Below are 17921 nucleotides of genomic sequence, written 5' to 3'. Positions count from 1 at the left end.
GTAGGTGGTCCAGTGCGGATGGTCTTTCCTCTGTCAGAAGGTTGTAGTTTAATCCCAATACAGAGATTGGAGGCGCAACCTACGATGATACGCCCAGACCAGTACAAACAAAGCACCACATTGCTGGAGGTGCTGCCTTCCAAATTTGTTTACCCTCAAAAGTGAAAGTGTTTCATACAAAGTAAATCAGGAGAGCTCCTTAGGGTAGCCTTATGGCAGCACAGTGGCAGAGTTGCTGCCTTACAACGCCGGAGACTGGGTTCGATCCCGACCACGGGTGCTGTCTGTATGGAGTTGGTACGTTCTCCCTGTGGTCACGTGGGTTTGCTCTGGGTTCCCTCCGGTTTCCTCCCACACTCCAGAGATGCAAAGGTTTGAAGGATTATTGGCTTCGGTAAAATTGTCGATTGTCTCTCGTGTAGGATAGCGTTAGTGTACGGGGTGATCACTGGTTGGCGCAGACTCGGTGAGCTCCGCGCTATATCCCTAAAGTCCAAAGTCTTTGCCAATATTTACTCTTCAGCCACTATCACTAAATACTGATCATCTAGTCATATTCACATTTGTGCTTGTGTGTCCATAGGCGGCTGAATTTGCTGCATTGAAGCAAGTGTATGGACTTCAAATATACTTTATTGGTCAATAAGCATGCTGACTCGTATAAAATAAGCTATCTACATTTCCTTTAACATTGTCTGCTTTGATCTGTCATTTTCACACCTTACCCTTCCATATCTCTAGACTCCCTGTCCCCTGACTCTCAGTCTGAAGAAGGGTCTCAACCCGAAACATCACCCATTCCTTCTCTCCAGAGATGCTGCCTGTCCCGCTGAGTTATTCCAGCATTTTACGTTTGTCCTATGTAAATGAAAGCTCTCTAATTCATCCTTTCTATATACTTCCATTCTCTGCAGATATAATGGTTGTGTGGTCTTGCAAATAAGAGGGTACCCATGTTGAGTGGAGAGAGCTGTTGCTAGATAAGCACCAGTTAAAAGCTGTCTGACCAAGTCTTTGACTTCCTGTCTTGTCCATGGAATTTACTAAATGCTTCCCCCAAAGGATTGGCTCAAAGAAGCACTACCTTTCAAAACGAAATTAATTGTATTCATCCACTTTTTTGAAAGTCGATTTAATTTCACACTGTACTATAATGTCATCAGTACATTGTTTATTTCTCAACATGTTGACTATCCCTGGAGACTCATCCCATGTTTTCCATCTGGTGTCGCCAGTGTTGGATTAATTCTTCAGCCTTTACACTTAAACAGGAATCTTTCAATGCGTCATTGAGGGAGGGGTTGATCAATGGAACAGGCTCTCTAGTAAAACATTAAAAAGTAAACTCAATATCTGGTACTTCATCACGGTGCCAAAACAATGTCAGGAAAAGGGAGTGCACTGCAGCAGGCTGTTCTATTGGGTTGCACCTAATCTGAGCTGGAAACTGATGAACACTTGGCAATGTTCAAAGTTCTCTCTTTGAGCAGTGATTCAACTCAGCAGAGAATATATTTACTCCAGCATTTCGTGTCTATTTTTGATTTAAACCAACATCTGCAGTTCCTACACATGTTGATCGCCACATTGGTTTTAAGATTATTTCTCTGTGTTTAGTTTATAATCCTGATGTAGATTGTCTTAGAAATTGCACATCGGTGGGAATATGTAACAGCAAGTTGTTGGGTGCAAACCTGTCCCGGGGACAGTGTTGGGAATGAAATCCAAGTAAACTTGCTGAGGATGTGAATCATTCCAAGAGTGTCAAGTGCTTGCTCTGAAGGAGCCAGGGTTTCAGCTTCCAAACTGTTTCCGCAGCTGGCCGTATCTCAGAACTCATTAACTTCCACAGATGCTTCCAAGGGGGAGTTGAAAGTAACCACATTGGGGTCTGATGCTGCATTTCAGCGGAACATATGCCTCGAATGTGTTACACAACATTGAGAAGGGGCCATGTGTAAATCTGCCGCCCTGCTGTGTTATGATACTTTGATGAGTGTTCCTGCCATGTAACTTTCTCAGAATTTATTGAGCTGGACTCATGATTAGACCTCGTGTTTCTAAACTGGAATAAACTCGATTCTGATGCAAGATGCAGTTTGTGCTGAACTTTGTATCAGTCAGAAGATGGCTCTTTGGCAATGGATGGAGAAGGGACATTTGCATTAAGGAAGAGTAGAGAGAAGCAATAAAGGTGATTTTAGGTGTAAACGAAGGATTTAGGAATTACTCATTCCGTGCAAAATATTTTTGTCAGGAATATATTTGTGTACCAACCTTTGGTGCATCACTAAGACCTCTGGTTATAAGGTTCTGTAGGTTTAACAAGGATATTATTGAGCAGCAATGTAACTCAAAAATGCGAAGGGAGATGACATATTTATAATGGTGAGAAGCAATTTGAAAATGCATTCTATATGAATGGTTACTATCTCAAATCTGCCTGGTCAGGTGGTGAAAATGGGAGAATTCACAAAACAGTCAATACATAAGCTCAGAAGATAGACACAAAAAGCTGGAGTAACTCAGCGGGACATGCAGCATCTCTGGAGCGAAGGAATGGGTGGCGTTTTAGGTCGAGACCCTTCCTAAGACTCAATGTTTAAGAAAGAATTACAGAAGCTGTAATTACGTTTCGGTTCAAGACCCGAAACGTCACCTATTCCTTCGCACCAGAGATGCTGCATGTCCCGCTGAGTTACTCCAGCTTTTTTGTCTACCTTCTTCAGACTCAAGCTCTGTCAGTCAGTTCAGTTTATTCTCACGTGTACCGAGGTACAGTGAAAAGCTTTTTGTTGCGTGCTAACCAGTCAGCAGAAAGACAATACATGATTACAATCGATACATTTACAGTGTGAAAATACATGATAAGGAAATAACGTTTAGTGCAAGGTAAAGCCAGCAAAGTCCGATCAAGGATAGTCCAAGGGTCATCAAAGGGGTAGATAGTAGTTGGGGAACTGGAGAGAGAGACTTCACAAGTCTGATTTCAATTTTCCTCAATCTTGAGTGGTTCTGGCTGTGTGGCTATTCTGGGAATGTTGTGTGCCAGATATCTCAGCCAAGAACAAATTCTTTAGGAAGTGTCCAATTGTCAAGTACAGGGTTGGGAGGATGACTTCCCCAATAGTTATTTAAATAGGTGCCGGGCCCCTGCAGTTAGAAACATAGATACGTCGAAAATAGGTGCAGGAGTGTGCCATTCGGCCCTTCGCGCCACAACCGCCATCATGGCTGATCATCCAAAATCAGTCAAAGTTATAGCGAGTGGCACCACGCCATATTAGCTCTTTCCACCCTCAATGATCAGGAATCCATGCCAGTTGCATTGTTGTTTCTGAGTCGAAACTCCAAAGGAAAGTTGGAACTTTACCAGCTGACCTTTCCAATTCTTATTATTCTGACTCGGGGAAAGGTGGAGGCAAAGCAACAAAGAAATCTGTTTCTAAATTTCCTGCCAAATATATTATCAGAATTGTATAGTAGCAACGACAATAAAACTTCTCAGTTTGGCCACTGGGACCAGAATATTTTGGAATGGGGAGGTGAGGGATTTGATAGGAATATGGATCCAGGAAGGGGGTTGGGGGCAGGGGGGGAGTGTTGACGCAGAGGACTGGTCGGTGTACAGACAAGCAGTAGCAACTTTAGGCAGATGGTGCAGGGTGGGGGAGGGGGAAAGGAAGGAAGGCAATAGATGGTAGGTAGAGCCAGATTAGGGAGGGACGATGGGCAGATAGAAGCAGGTAAGGAGGTGATGAATATTGGCAAAGAGGGGGAGGGGTGTGAGTTGAAGATATGGAAAAGATATATGAAGGGAGAGGGATATGCAGACCAGTTTCCAGCCCCGCCACGTGGAAGCTTCTGCTATGGGGCCACATCCATACTAATCAAGAATCTGTCAATTTCCATTAAAAAAACACCCAATGACTTGATTCACCACCCTCTGGCTAAAGAAATTCCTCCTCAACTCCTTTCCAAAGGGTTGTCTTTTTATCCTGAGGCTGTTTCTTCTTATCCTAGTCTCTTCCCACGAGTGGAAATAGCTCCTCCATATCCACTCACTATTCAGTAAGTTTTATTGAGGGCCCCCCCTCATGCTTCTCAACTCCAGCGAGTACAGGCCCAGCACCACCAAACATTCATCATACGTTAACTGAATCATTTCTAGGGTCACTCTCGTAAGCCTCCTCCGAACCCTCTCCAACTCCAGTGCATCCTTCCTCAGATAAGGGGCCCAAAACTGCTCGCAATAACTGCTCGTTTGTCCTTGGTCGCTGCTCGTGGCCAGTTCTGGTCAAGCGAAGGTGGGTAAAAGAGCAGCATAGGAGATGTGGAATGGAGATGTGCGGTGCAAGTGTTTTTACACAGAGTTAGCAAAGAAGCACAAGGGCCCATTTAACAGAAATCACACAATCTATTCAAAACGTGAAGACACAAGAGAACGGATACAAATGGGCCGAACAATCTAACTATAAAGAGCATATTTTCTCTCTCCAAACCACCCTTCATTTCTAGCTCAATTGCATTCTATTAGCTGACTGCGTTTCAATTCAGTGCAGTGTTACGAGTTATCTTGCGGTGGGAATAAATGGTTGAGTGGGATGCTGCAGGCGAAAACATTCAGGAGCTAATGACTGAATCTTTAAGATAAGATTTGAAAAGATCGAATTAATTGAGTGCTCTGCCTCTGGGTGGCAAATGCGGCTGAAATGTCATCTTGATTGGTCGACTCTTGGCAGCTGAATGCTGCTGACTCCCAGCAGGGCGGATGGCCACACTGGTCCCAACATTTTTTTTGGAGACGGTACCACAGCTTGACTCCAAATGTGTACCTTTTGTTTTCAAATCCGTCTTTCTAGCTGCTCTCATCCCCTCTTTAATCTCCCCTTACATTCCTCTCAGCAACTGTGTGTTCCCACCAATCCTGGCCTCATGACCCCAGCTTTAATCACGGATGAAACGACCCAAGGCTCTGGAATTCGCTCCCCCTAAAACCCGGTCCTTCCTTGCCCCACACATCTTCATTAAACTTTCTGAAGAAGGGTCTCGGCCCAAAACGGCACCCATTCCTGCTATCCAGAGATGCTGCCTGCCCTGCCGAGTTACTCCAGTATTTTGTGTCTATCTTGCATTAAACTTTCCTTCTATCACCTTATAGCTTTGCCCTCTGGTGCAAACATATGATCGGAGAGAGACACAAAAAACAAAACGTCACCCATTCCTTCTCTCCAGAGATACTGCCTGTCCCGCTGAGTTACTCCACCTTTTTGTGTCTATCCACAGTTTAAACCAGCATCTGCAGTTTCTTCCTACACATATGATCAGAGAGGTGGGTTTTATCTACTTCCTTCATTAAGATGCTCCTTCAAACATAGCACTTCCACCAAGCCATGAGTGACAGAATCACACAACACAGGAACTGGCCCCTTGGTCCATCATATTTATGCTAACTTTCATTATCCATCTATACCAGTCCCATTTACCAGCACCTTTTCCACCTCCTATGCCTTGGCAATTCAAGAGCTTGCCTAGATGCTTCTTAAATGCTATGTGAGTACTGGGTAAAGTTGTATCTATTTAGGAAGGCCTTGTGTGCTTGGATTCTCCATTAGCCAGATGGGGCATCTTCAGCGTAAGATGCTCCTTCAAACACACCATCTCCACCAAGCATACAGCACTAAAGAAAATCTTTGGTCCACCATATTTCTGCTTATTTCCATTACCTATCGATACTAAATCCATTTAACAGAGTTGAACCAAGTCTGAGTTCAATTGTCTTATTACCACTCGTTTGCTAATTGCAACATTGGGGGTTTCTGGTCAGGGGGCGGGGAAAATCAGTTTGCTCTTCTACACTGACCACCAATGCTTAGCCTCCAGGGAGGATTGGATTTGCATAATGGCGCCTACATTGAAATAACCTGACACGAACCAATTTTCGACCCAGCAAGGCAATTAGACGGAAACAAGGAACTGCAGGTGCTGGTGTGTAAAAAATAAAAGACACAAAGTGCTGGTGTAACTCGGAGGGTCAGGCAGCATCTCTGGAGAACACAGACAGGTGACATGTCAAGTTATTCTTCAGATTAAAGAAGGTTCCCGATCTGAAATGTCACTTGTATGCGTCAGTTCTCTATAGATGCTGCCTGACCCGCTGAGTTACTCCAGCTCTTTGCAGCAAATAGACAGTTTGGTAAGGTATGAGAAAGATTCAGAACTAAAAACTGACCAAAACCACTTTACACTTTGCCTGTCTATGTTCTCCAGAGATGGTTTGCAACAACATCATTTGGTACAGGAATAGCTTGAAAGAAGTGACTCAATATTGTGGGCACAATCCTACTGATGTGATTTTTCCCTCAGGCATTATCTATCTATTTTAAATATAAAAGAGTTAACTCAAATTTGTCTTAGTACCACTCAGCACCTCGTATTCCGCTTGGGGTGTCTGCATCCTGCGGGCATGAACATTGAATTCTCCCAATTTTGTTAGCCCTTGCTGTCTCCTCCCCTTCCTCGGCCCTCGGGCTGTCTCCTCCCATCCCTCAGCCCTCGGGCTCCTCCTCCTCCTTTTTCCTTTCTTCTCCCCGCCACCCCCCATCAGTCTGAAGAAGGGTTTCGACCCGAAACGTTGCCTATTTCCTTCGCTCCATAGATGCTGCTGCACCCGCTGAGTTTCTCCAGCATTTTTGTGTAACTCAAATTTATCTTCTGATACACCAGAAGTTGCTTTTGCGGGATTGTATTGGCATTTCATTTTCTGCCACTCTCCCTTTGAAAATATTGAGTCCCATTGGCATCCATCCAGCGTCTCCTGAGAGATACACAATGCTCTGGAGTAACTCAGTGGGGCAGACAGCATCTCTGGAGAAAAAAGACTGGGTGACGTTTCATGTCAGGGCTCTTCTGCAGACTGTAAGTAGAGGGGAGGGAACTGGAGGTTGGAAAAGGCCAGAACAATTCAGGGCCGGCAACAGATGAGCAAGGAAGCGTGGATTGTTGGCTGTGGAAAAGATGATAATGAAGGGATAAAGGGTTTAAGAAGGAACTGCAGATGCTGGAAAATCGAAGGTAGACAAAAGTGCTGGAGAAACTCAGCGGGTGCAGCAGCATCTATGGAGCGAAGGAAATAGGCAACGTTTCGTGCCGAAACGTTGCCTATTTCCTTCGCTCCATAGATGCTGCTGCACCCGCTGAGTTTCTCCAGCACTTTTGTCTACCCATATTGAAGGGATACATGGATGCAAACAGTGGAACTAGTCAGATGACTAGGGTGGGGGAGGTTGGCGAGAGGGAATGCGGGGGGTTACTTGAGATTCCACTTCACTGGTGACAGGATTCACCTCCATTTGATTGTGGGCCTAAGCCACACCACTTGTTAAAATAAAGATCGAGACAAATATACAGTACTGAGGGAGTGCTGCACTGTCCAAGCTGTCGTCCTTCAGTTGAGATACTAAACTTACAAAATTCTTAAGGGGTTGGACAGGCTAGATGCAGGAAGATTGTTCCCGATGTTGGGGAAGTCCAGGACAAGGGGTCACAGTTTAAGGATAAGGGGGAAATCTTTTAGGACCGAGTTGAGAAAAACATTTTTCACACAGAGAGTGGTGAATCTCTGGAATTCTCTGCCACAGAAGGTAGTTGAGGCCAGTTCATTGGCTATATTTAAGAGGGAGTTAGATGTGGCCCTTGTGGCTAAAGGGATCAGGGGTTATGGAGAGAAGGCAGGTACAGGATACTGAGTTGGATGATCAGCCATATCGAAGGGCCGAACGGCCTACTCCTGCACCTATTTTCTATGTTTCTATGTTTCTAAACATAGATTTAATCTGTCGTCACCGCTGGATGTATGAAATCTTCCAGCTGCATGCTGAAGAAGGAAAAGTGGTTCTTAGTAACTTAGACAATGTGTGATGCACGTCAATGTGTGTCCATGACTGTGTCAGGTCAGCTTATTGCTTTACAAGGTGCAAGTCCTTAGTGTCCTTTACTCTTTCCAAGTGCAGACTTGGTTGAGACTCATCATTGACAGTTACTGCTAGAAAAAAGATTAGTGAGATTTCACACACTTTTAATCCCTTATCCACTATTCATTATTTTTAAACGATCTTGGCAATTTCTTCCTTCTTGGAGAGGTGCCACAGCCTGCCCTGATCTCGCACTCATCTGCATGCACCCTCTGGTGTTGGTGGTGACGATCAGGAACCAGACCTGGCTGATATTCCCCTCTCATTTAGTTTAGTTTGGATTAGTTTAGAGATACAGCGTGGAAACAAGCCCTTCGGTCCACCACGACCACTGATCTCCACACACTAACGCTATGCTACACACTAGGGACAATGTACCAAAGCCAATTAACCTACAACCCTGTACATCTTTGGAGTGTGGGAGGAAACCGGAGCACCCGGAGAAAACCAACGCGGTCACAGGGAGAACATACAAACTCCGTGCAGACAGGATCGAACCTGGGTCTCTGGCGCTGTAAAGCAGCAACTCTACCGCTGCACCACCATGTCGGCTTAGACCAAGATTAGTCAGCGGAGGCTCCAAACAACAGCACAGTGAGATTAGCCCAATGAGGGCTGAACATGAGCGAACTCTCATCTGTATGGATCGGTTGCATGGAGATCTGTTTGGGTTAATCCGTCTGGTAGTGTCCTGGCTGCAGGTATAATACTCATCCCAAGCGATTCATGATGTCACAGACAAAAATGTTATGTTTTGTCAGGCCTTCCTCCACAGACTGTAGTAATAACATACTGCAGATGCTGGTTTATATCAAACATAGACACAAAATGCTGGAGTAACTCAGCGGGCCACGCGTCATCTCAGGATAACATGGATAGGTGACGTTTCAGGCCAGAACCCTTCTTCAGACTGATGAAGGATCCCGGCCCAAAATCTCACCCATCCATGTTCTTGAGAGGTGATGCCTGATCCACTGTTACTCCATCATTTTGTGTCTATCTTCCCCCTCTGCCATTCTAAATATTATAAATCATTTTTGTTTTTCCATTTCAGAAGCCTGCCAGCTGAAAGGACCAGAGGACTCCTCAAAATCTCTGCGCCGTACCTAAAGAGAGCTGTGCTGGTAACTCTGTATGTAAGTGTCTACATGAGGGAGAATTGCCAGCTATTGTTATTTGGTTTGTTATTTTCATTCAAACCTAAACATTCAGCAATTTAAATCGCAAGGGAAAAGGGATTGAGCAACCTTCTTGAGAGAAATTTGGTTCTGATTTTTAGGGAAAATCAAAAAAAAATTTTGATTTTCAAATGTATTTGTTTTGTAACTCAGCTCTTTCCCTCTCTTAATCTACATGTTTAATTTTCTAAATTCTGCTAAACTAGGTCTTATCACCTCGTGTGCTAAACTAGGTCTTATCACCTCTTCTGTCCTTCTGGTGAATCTGCATTGAACCTTTTTCCATTGCTGAGGAACAGGAGCAGGCGAGTTAAACCTCAGATCTCATTTTCTCTTTCAGTGAGATCTCAGCTTTAGACTTTACTTTAGACTTTAGAGACACAGTGCGGAAACGGGCCCTTCGTCCCACCGAGTCCGCGCCGACCAGCGATCACACCTTACACTAACGCTAGGGACAAATTATTTCACAACTTACCCAAGCCAATTAACCTACAAACCTGTACGTCTTTGGAGTGTGGGAGGAAACCCATGCTGGCACAGGGAGAACATACACACGACACCCATAGTCAGCATCGAACCCAGGCCTCTGGCGCTGTAAAGGGCCTGTCCCACTTGCATGCGATTGCATGCATAAGGCAGCAACTCTACAACTGGGCCGCTGTGCTGCCTGTACATCCCAACCCAATCTTCTTGACGTAGCTTCATGTCTATCGTTCACAAAGAAATTCATCTTGTTGTAGAACTGATGAAACGCAGTCACTTATTTCTCATGTTCATTAGAAATAACACATTCTCATTCCTTTGTTCCTCTCCTGATGAAGTTGTGAAAATCTTGAGGCAATTTTTTGTGATGTCTTCGGCTGTTGTTAAAAAAATGAATCTAGACCGTGTCTACCCTCATAGCCACCAACAAGTAAGTAGCCCCGCAAATACTTTCTCAGATGCTTGGAGCCAGGGCTGGATTTAGATGAAGAGAGGCCCTAAGCTGTTCCACTTGTGAGGCCCCCTCCCTCCGCGTTGGTTTTCAGCGCTGGCGGCGAGGCAGCGAGCGGACAGCCATGGCGGCCAAATCTCCCACAATTCAAAGCGAGAGAGAAAGTGCCCAGCGCCGACCAGCTGCCGTTGCAGTGCGCATGCGCAGGGCGGCCGATGATGTGCTGGCCGTGGTTGTGCGCATGTGCAGGGGGGAGGACGTGCAGGCCGCAGCAATGCGCATGTGCAAGGCGGCCTGCCGTGCCGGCGGATGAGGAACGAGCGGAGCCCTGCGGCCCGGACATGGATAGCGGGGGGAGATGGGGAGAGAGAGATAGAGAAGGGGGCCCGCCCAGAGTTGAACGGTAGGTGTCCTGCCTTGGTCGGAGGCCCCCCTAGACCTCGAGGCCCTAAGCTTAAGCTTGACTAGCTTATAGGTAAATCCGGCCCTGCTTGGAGCTCATCCAGCTCCCTGACGATTTCACTGCCTTTCACCCTCAGGGTGTAAATACAAGTTTCTCCATGGACTTGGATTCAATGGTGCAATTCCTGCATTGCTGTCCATCACTTAGATTCATACAGCATAGATACAGGCCCTTCAGTTTGCCAGAAGTATTTTTTACCACCCGGCGAAACCGCTTTATCAGAACTATGTACCTGTACTCCTAGATACCTCTGGTCTACAACACTCCCCAGAGCCCTAGAAATATAACTAGACGTTGTGGAGCCAACTCTGTTCCAAACATCCCTGATAGGGACTTCCAGAGAAATTGGCTGTAAAATAATGGAGCCAATTTTTCCTTTCTTGATAGGAAATGCTGAGGTCAGTTATGATTATATCAGCTGCTGGAGAGATGGGACTTGCTAACTCAATGCAGGCCAAAGATTAATCTGTGACTGTACTTTCCCCTGATGTAATGAAATGCCCAGTGGCCCATGAATGATTGAACAGACACCACATGGATCTGTAAGTCATATTCTTCAGCCGGCAAATGAATTCATCCTCTCTGCTCAGTGGATTTAATTTCATTCCAGTCTGTCAATAAACCTTGAAATTGATTGAGTTTCAGAAAACCAGTCGGACTTGAACCTCTGTCAGAATTCCAAAACATTGGGTTGCCTTTTGAATCTTTCCTCGGAGTGCAACAAGAAACCAAGAACCAAGAACAGATCTGTGAGAAATGTTGGTGTCAATAATGGACGGAAGAAAGGATTGCATTGTTGTATGTCCTTTCATGGCCTCGAACACTTTTACTATACAGCAACTTTACTATTCAGCAGCGAATGGATAGTACAGGTTTAGAGGGACATGAGCCAAATGCAGGCAGATGGGACATGTTGGTCGGTGTGACCAAGTTGGGCCAAAGGCCCTGTTACCACGCTGTATGTCTAAAATAAACTAATACTCACTTTTTGTGACATAACAATGTAGGGAGCCAAAAAAATAACACCAGGTACTGGAGTAACTCAGTGGACCAAGTACCTTCTCAATGGGACATGGATAGTTGATATTTCGGGTCAGGACCCTCAGTCTAAAGAAGGGTCCCGACCTCAAATGTCACCTACCCTTGTCATGTAGAGATGTTGCCTGACCCGCTGAGTTACTCCAGCACTTTGTGTTATTTTTGTAGACCAGCATCTGCAGTTCCTTCTGTCTGTGGTGTAGGGAGCCAATTTGCCCCAACCAAAATGTAGCAATGGCTGAAAAATGTATCTTCATTGTAATGGCTATGCTGGCAGAGCGACTTTACTCCGAGTATCTTTCATGTCCACCTGGAAGCAGATAAGACCTGGATTTCACATCTCATCCAAATAGTGATGCCCCTCTCAATGCAGACTTCCTTCAGCACAGTCTTTGGGGGGGGGTCAGCTAGACCTCCTAGCTTGGGCTCTCCAATCTCGTGCTTGGGCCTCTGGAAGTGGGTCAAGGGCACAGGGGCTTTGAACTCATGACTTTGACCTTAGTGTGCTGCAGGTTGATCTGCAGTGATGACACAAGTGGCACAATCCCACAAGCGTGACTCTGCTGCAGTGTTTACACATAAAAGAGCAATGAACTAAATAAACGGCATTTCCAAATCGACAATCGACAAACTTTCAATCACGTAAGAGGCCACAGTCTAATTTTGAAAAATACTCTCAGCTGATCAATTGTCAGAATATTTCTTGTCAAAATGGCAATTGAAACTCCCGTGTTGTTCAGTCGCAGGTTCCCATTCTTAAACGTGAGGTGTACTTGTTTTATTCACGGATCTGCATTTTGCTGTATGCCTCAACTTTTGTTACAATTTCCGCCGGTAATTCATCACTTTACTGTGAGTCCAGCAGAAATAAACTGCTTAAAGAAGTCCGCCTTTTGATCATGACTTCTCCAGTGCTTTTAACACCATCCGCCCTGCACTGCAAGGGAGCAAACTGACGAAGATGCTGGTGGATGCTCCTTTGGTGTCCTGGATCACCAACTACCCCAGTAGTTGACCCCAGTATGTCAGGCTACAGAACTGTGCCTTGGACATGGTAGTGAGCAACACAGGGGCGCCACATGGGACCGTCCTCTCTCCCTTCCTGTTTACCATCTACACTTCGGACTTCAGATACAACTCGGACTCCTGCCACCTGCAGAAGTTTTCGGATGACTCTGCAATTGTGGGCTACATCAGCGAGGGGAGGGAAACTGAACATGTAGAAACATAGAAAATAGGTGCAGGAGTAGGCCATTCAGCCCTTTGGCCACCACTGCCATTCAATATGATGATCTTGGCTGATCATCCAAAATCAGGACACCGTTCCTGCTTTCTCCCCATAGCCCTTGATTCTGTTAGCCCTAAGAGCTTTATCTAACTTTCTCTTGAAAACATCCAGTGAATTGGCCTCCACTGCCTTCTGTGGTAGAGAATTCCACAGATTCACAACTCTCTGGGTGAAAAGGTTTCTCTTCATCTCAGTCTGAAATGGCCTACCCCTTAAGCCATACTGTGACCCCTGATTCTAGACTCCCCCGACATCGGGAACATTTTTCCTGCGTCTAGTCTGTCCAATCTCTCAACAATACAGAGGTGTAGTCAACGACTTTGTTGAGTGGTGTGGGCTAAGGAGTTAGTGGTGCACTTTGGGAGGAGAGAAACATCCCTGCCTCCTGTCTGATCATGGTTGTGGATGTGCAGGTTACTAAGGGGTACAAATACCGTGGAGTTTACCTGGACAGAAACTGGACTGGTCCAGGAACGTTGAGGCACTGTACAAGAAGGGACAGAACTGTCTATACTTTCTGGGGAGACTCCACTCTTTCAATGTCCGCAGAAAAATGCTGCAGATGTTCTATCAATCGGTGGTGGCCAGTGCCATCTTCTACGCTGTTGTGTGCTGGAGGCTGCAGACGCCAACAGAATCAACAAGCCCATCAGGAAGGCTGGCTCACTCCTTTTTTTTTCTTTTTTTTATTATGAAACTACTTTTATTCAAAAAATAAAAATAAACATAGAGTATTAACACAATCAAAGACTGCCTATGCTGACAGTTTACAAACAAATGATCATCAAATTAATAACGTCAACGTCAACTGGACCCACGAATGGCCGTTGAAGGTCGAGTGTTCCGTTTATCAACAAAACACTCGACCTTCATCGGCGACCAGTATTCATGGAAAGCCTCCAAAGTCCCCATGGACACCACGTGTTCCCTCTTAACACTTAAACAAATTTATCAAATTAAAATATTAACATTCTTATCGATAATATATTCAACCTCCTGTGGTGACCAGCGTGCACAGAAGACCTCCACAGTCCCCATGGACACCGCGTGTTCCTTTTCTAGGGACACGCGAGCTCGGACGTAACCCCGGAAAAGGGGCAGGCAGGCAACCGGTGTGCGGCCATCGACTGCCCGCTGCCTGGACCCGCGAATGGCCATCCTGGCCAGGCCCAGGAGCAGACCGACAGGGAGGCCCACTCCTCCCTCCCATCCTTCCCCCCTCTGCACCGGGTGCCCATAAATTAATAGTGTTGGACTAAAATGTAGCCAAAACTTGAGGAGCAGCCCTTTCAGATATTCGAACAGTGGCTGCAACCTCTCACACTCTATGTACACATGGAACACGGTCTCTTCCTCACCGCAGAAATGACAAGCAGGGGAAGAGTCCGTGAACCATTGGGAGTGGAGTTAGATTCATTGGAGGTGGTCTTGGAGGAGAGGATGCTCCTGAAATTGCGGAGCATTTTGGACTGGTCCCACTAAGGTGCAGCACAGAAAGCAACAGAAGATCCTTTTCCCCTGTGGCTATCAAACAGTACAACTTCCCTCTCCTGTCTGGGGGGTAGACAGACTCCCCCTCCCCCTCCCATCTTTGCACATCCCTCATCCTGGATCTTTCCACTCGACACTTTTATTTCATCTTTGTGCAATATTACACATGTGCTGTGCAGTTACTGGTCACTTTAATTTCATTATTATTACAAGGCACATTGTAAAAGTTGATTTTCAGATTTCTAATTAAATCTCTCCTTTCACCTTAAACCTATGCCCTCTAGTTCTTGATTCCTCAACACTGGGGAACAAGACTCTGTGGATTCACCGTGCCTATTCCCTGTTGGTTTCATACACCTCCAGAAGACCGCCCCTCAGCCTCATGCGCTCCATGGAATAAAGTCCTAGCCTGCCTAATCTCTTCATATAGCTCTGTCCCTTGACAATATCCTTGTAACTCTTTTCTGTACTCTTTCCAGCTTAATGGCTTATTTCCTAGGGGATGATGACCAAACCTGAACACAATACACCAATTGCAGCCTCGCCAACGTTTAGTTTAGTATTTTAGTTTAGAGATACAGTGCGGAAACAGGCCACCGTGTCCGTGCCGACCAGCGATCTCCGTACTCTAGCACTATCCTACACACACTAGGGACAATTTACATTTACACCAAGCCAATTAACCTACAAACCTGTACGTCTTTGGACTGTGGGAGAAAGCCGGAGCACCCGGAGAAAACCCACGCAGGTCATGGTGAGAACGTACAAACTCGATGCAGATAGCACCCATAGTCAGGATCGAACCCGGGTCTCTGGTGCTGTAAGGCTCAACCTCTGTGCCACCGTGCCACCTTGTATAAATACACCACAACTGCGACTTGTCGGTCTTGGGAAGGTAATGTTGATTCTGCTCTGCTTGTCGACGGGATGCTGCCCACTGCGGGCTGTGCGGCTTCAACCATCTCTTCTCTCTCCCTCTCCTTCCAGGTGCTTCTCATCCTGTTTTTCCGAGTGTGGATCATGGCCGGCTCCATGCCCAACTTCTCCGAGCAGGACAACCCAGCATCATTCTCCCCTCACCTCCTCACCAGGTACTGTGCTGTACAGCTGCTTCTCCAAAACTTCCACATCTGGAAGCCGGGTTGCCACGTTGGAGGCTAGCACGAGCTTATTGGAAATTGCGCACTCCCTTTCATTTTTTCCCCCCTCGTTTTCCATTGCATTTAAATGAGGCATAAATCAAGCTCATCTTTGTAGCAAATAGTCAGGAAACTACTGGATTATTATTAAAAACCCAGCAGCTGACTGCAGAAGAAAATTGGTCTTTCTTGCTCCTTGGCCAACATGCGACTACTGAGCTACAAGTCTGATTGATCCTATCTGGCTCCTCAGTTCACATGTAATTGGTGATGAGGAATAAATGCTACCAATGCTGCCATTGCCATGGGCGCGTAGGTAAATCACAAAAAGATTAGGGTTGTGTGCTCCTCAAGTAAACATCAGGGATGCTCCCAATAGTTTGAAGATGTGGGGGATCACAATGAGCTGGCCAAAGCCCGGCAAAGTTTTCTGGCCATTGTTGTGAGGTTTGTCTGTGGCAGAGTAGCTGGCACATTGCCCACGTTGCACCTTTTGATCTACGTTTGGCATAGATACGGGATCTTTGGCCCACCGAGTCCACACCGACCATCAACCACGCCGACCAGTTCACGCTGGTTCTATCTTATCCCAATTTCCCATCCACTCCCAACACACGAAGGCAATTTCCGGTGGGTCACTTAACCTACAAAACCACATGCCCACGGGATGTGGGAGGAAACTTGAGCTCGAGGAGGATACCCACACGGTCACAGGGAAAACGAGCAGTCTGCCAACAGACAGCACTCAAGGTCAAGATTGAAGCCGGCGACTCCAGCTCTGTGAGGCAGTAACGTTGGCAGTAAGATGCTTTGTGGGACTATGATCTCATGGAAGACCTGGTAGAAAGTTCACTCTTTCCTTTCTGTTTGTGCTGCAGGTTTCTTACCTACTCTTACCTGCTGACCTTCAATGCCTGGCTGCTGTTGGCCCCCATCACCCTCTGCTACGATTGGCAAGTGGGGAGCATCCCTCTGGTGGAGTCTCTCTGGGATGGGCGGAATGTGGCGACTGTGGTGTTTGGTCTGGCCATGGTCCTTCTGACTCGCAACTGCCTCCTCTCTCTAATGGTAAGTGTGAAGGGAACGCAAGGATTTGGTTTCAGCCTCTGTTGAGCTTCCATTTCCCACGTGGTTTGTGTCTAAGATCATGAGAGGAATCGACGCACAGAATCTTTTACCCAGAGTAGGGGAATCAAGAACCAGAGGCCATCGGTTTAAGGTGATGGCGGAAAGACTTAATAGGAGCTTGAACAAAGGGTGGTGGGTTTGTGGATTGAGCTGCCTTAGGAGGTAGTTGAGGCAGGTATTATTACAACTTTAAAAAAAAACATTTGGACAGGTATATGGATAGGATAGGTTTAGAGAGATATGGGCCAAATGCAGGTAGGTGGGACTAGTGTAGATGGGACATGTTGGTTTGAGTGGGCTGAAGGGCCTGTTTCCACGCTCTACGACTATATGACATGGAGCATCTTTGTGCACTCAACAGTAATATACCTTGTCATCATCAGCCTCCAGCCAGCTGGGTTGCATGTCTTGTCCATTCTCCCATCGCCCTTGAGCTTGCTCCCATCATGCCTCAAGGCAGGAAGTTTACTGCCCACGGTGGCTCCCCGTCTCCCAGTCTAGCACTGCATTGATTTTTTTATAATTCTCGTGCTTGTTTTCAAATCTACTGCCTAACCTCAAATATTTTCTCCTCTGGATCGACCGCCTGTCCAACATCCCAAGAGTGTTCTAGTTTGGTCCACTCATGATCGCTGATTTGTATTTGGCCCACTCATTATCACTCAAATCGCTAGTTTGTTCCACCATGAATGGCAATGTTGACGCACCTGAACACTGCCATTTATGTTCGGTCAGAGATACAGGATTGAAACAGCCCCCGCAGCCCACCAAGTCCACGACGACCATTGATCTTACATTCGCACGAGCCCCACGTCATCCCTTCTTTTACCATCCTCTCCCTACACACTCGGGATAATTTACAGAGGCCAATTAACCTACAAACCCCACGCCTTTGGGATGTGAGAGGAAAGCGGGCCACCTGGAGAAAACCCACGTGGTCACAGGGGGAACGTGCTAACCCCACACAGACAGCACCTGAAGTCAGGATCGAACCTGGGTCTCTGGTGCTGTGAGGCAGCAGCTCTACCAGCTGTGCCACTGTGCCGCACTATCCTCTGTCCCTCTGTTATGTTCCTTTATGATATAATTATTATAACCTTCCGCTCTGACCAAGTACTAATATGTGATGTGGCGATAACTTTTAAAGTAATTGTAATGCGTATTCATTTTTATTTATGAAGAGCCTCAACTGGCACCGTACAAGCACAACGTGCCGTGGTTGTTGTAATGTGTCTGCCTGGCACCACTCCATGCACGGCGTGGGGCAGCTGGCCTTTAGTCACAGTCAT

The 17921-nt window shown here is 46.3% G+C and overlaps 1 protein-coding gene across 1 annotated transcript in view; it reads left to right on the top strand.

Moving 5' to 3' along the window:
* The window catches only part of tmtc1 (transmembrane O-mannosyltransferase targeting cadherins 1), a 125687-nt gene that overhangs the window by 46977 nt on the left and 60789 nt on the right, over positions 1 to 17921 (top strand). Inside the window, exons 5-7 of the mRNA XM_033037705.1 lie at positions 9028 to 9109; positions 15353 to 15456; positions 16383 to 16572. Of these exons, the coding sequence (XP_032893596.1) occupies positions 9028 to 9109; positions 15353 to 15456; positions 16383 to 16572 (376 nt within the window). The remainder of the gene's footprint in view (positions 1 to 9027; positions 9110 to 15352; positions 15457 to 16382; positions 16573 to 17921) is intronic.

The sequence above is a fragment of the Amblyraja radiata genome, chromosome 19 (genome assembly GCF_010909765.2).
Source record: "Amblyraja radiata isolate CabotCenter1 chromosome 19, sAmbRad1.1.pri, whole genome shotgun sequence".
NCBI lineage: Eukaryota > Metazoa > Chordata > Chondrichthyes > Rajiformes > Rajidae > Amblyraja > Amblyraja radiata.
This window is presented reverse-complemented; position numbering and strand designations above follow the sequence as displayed.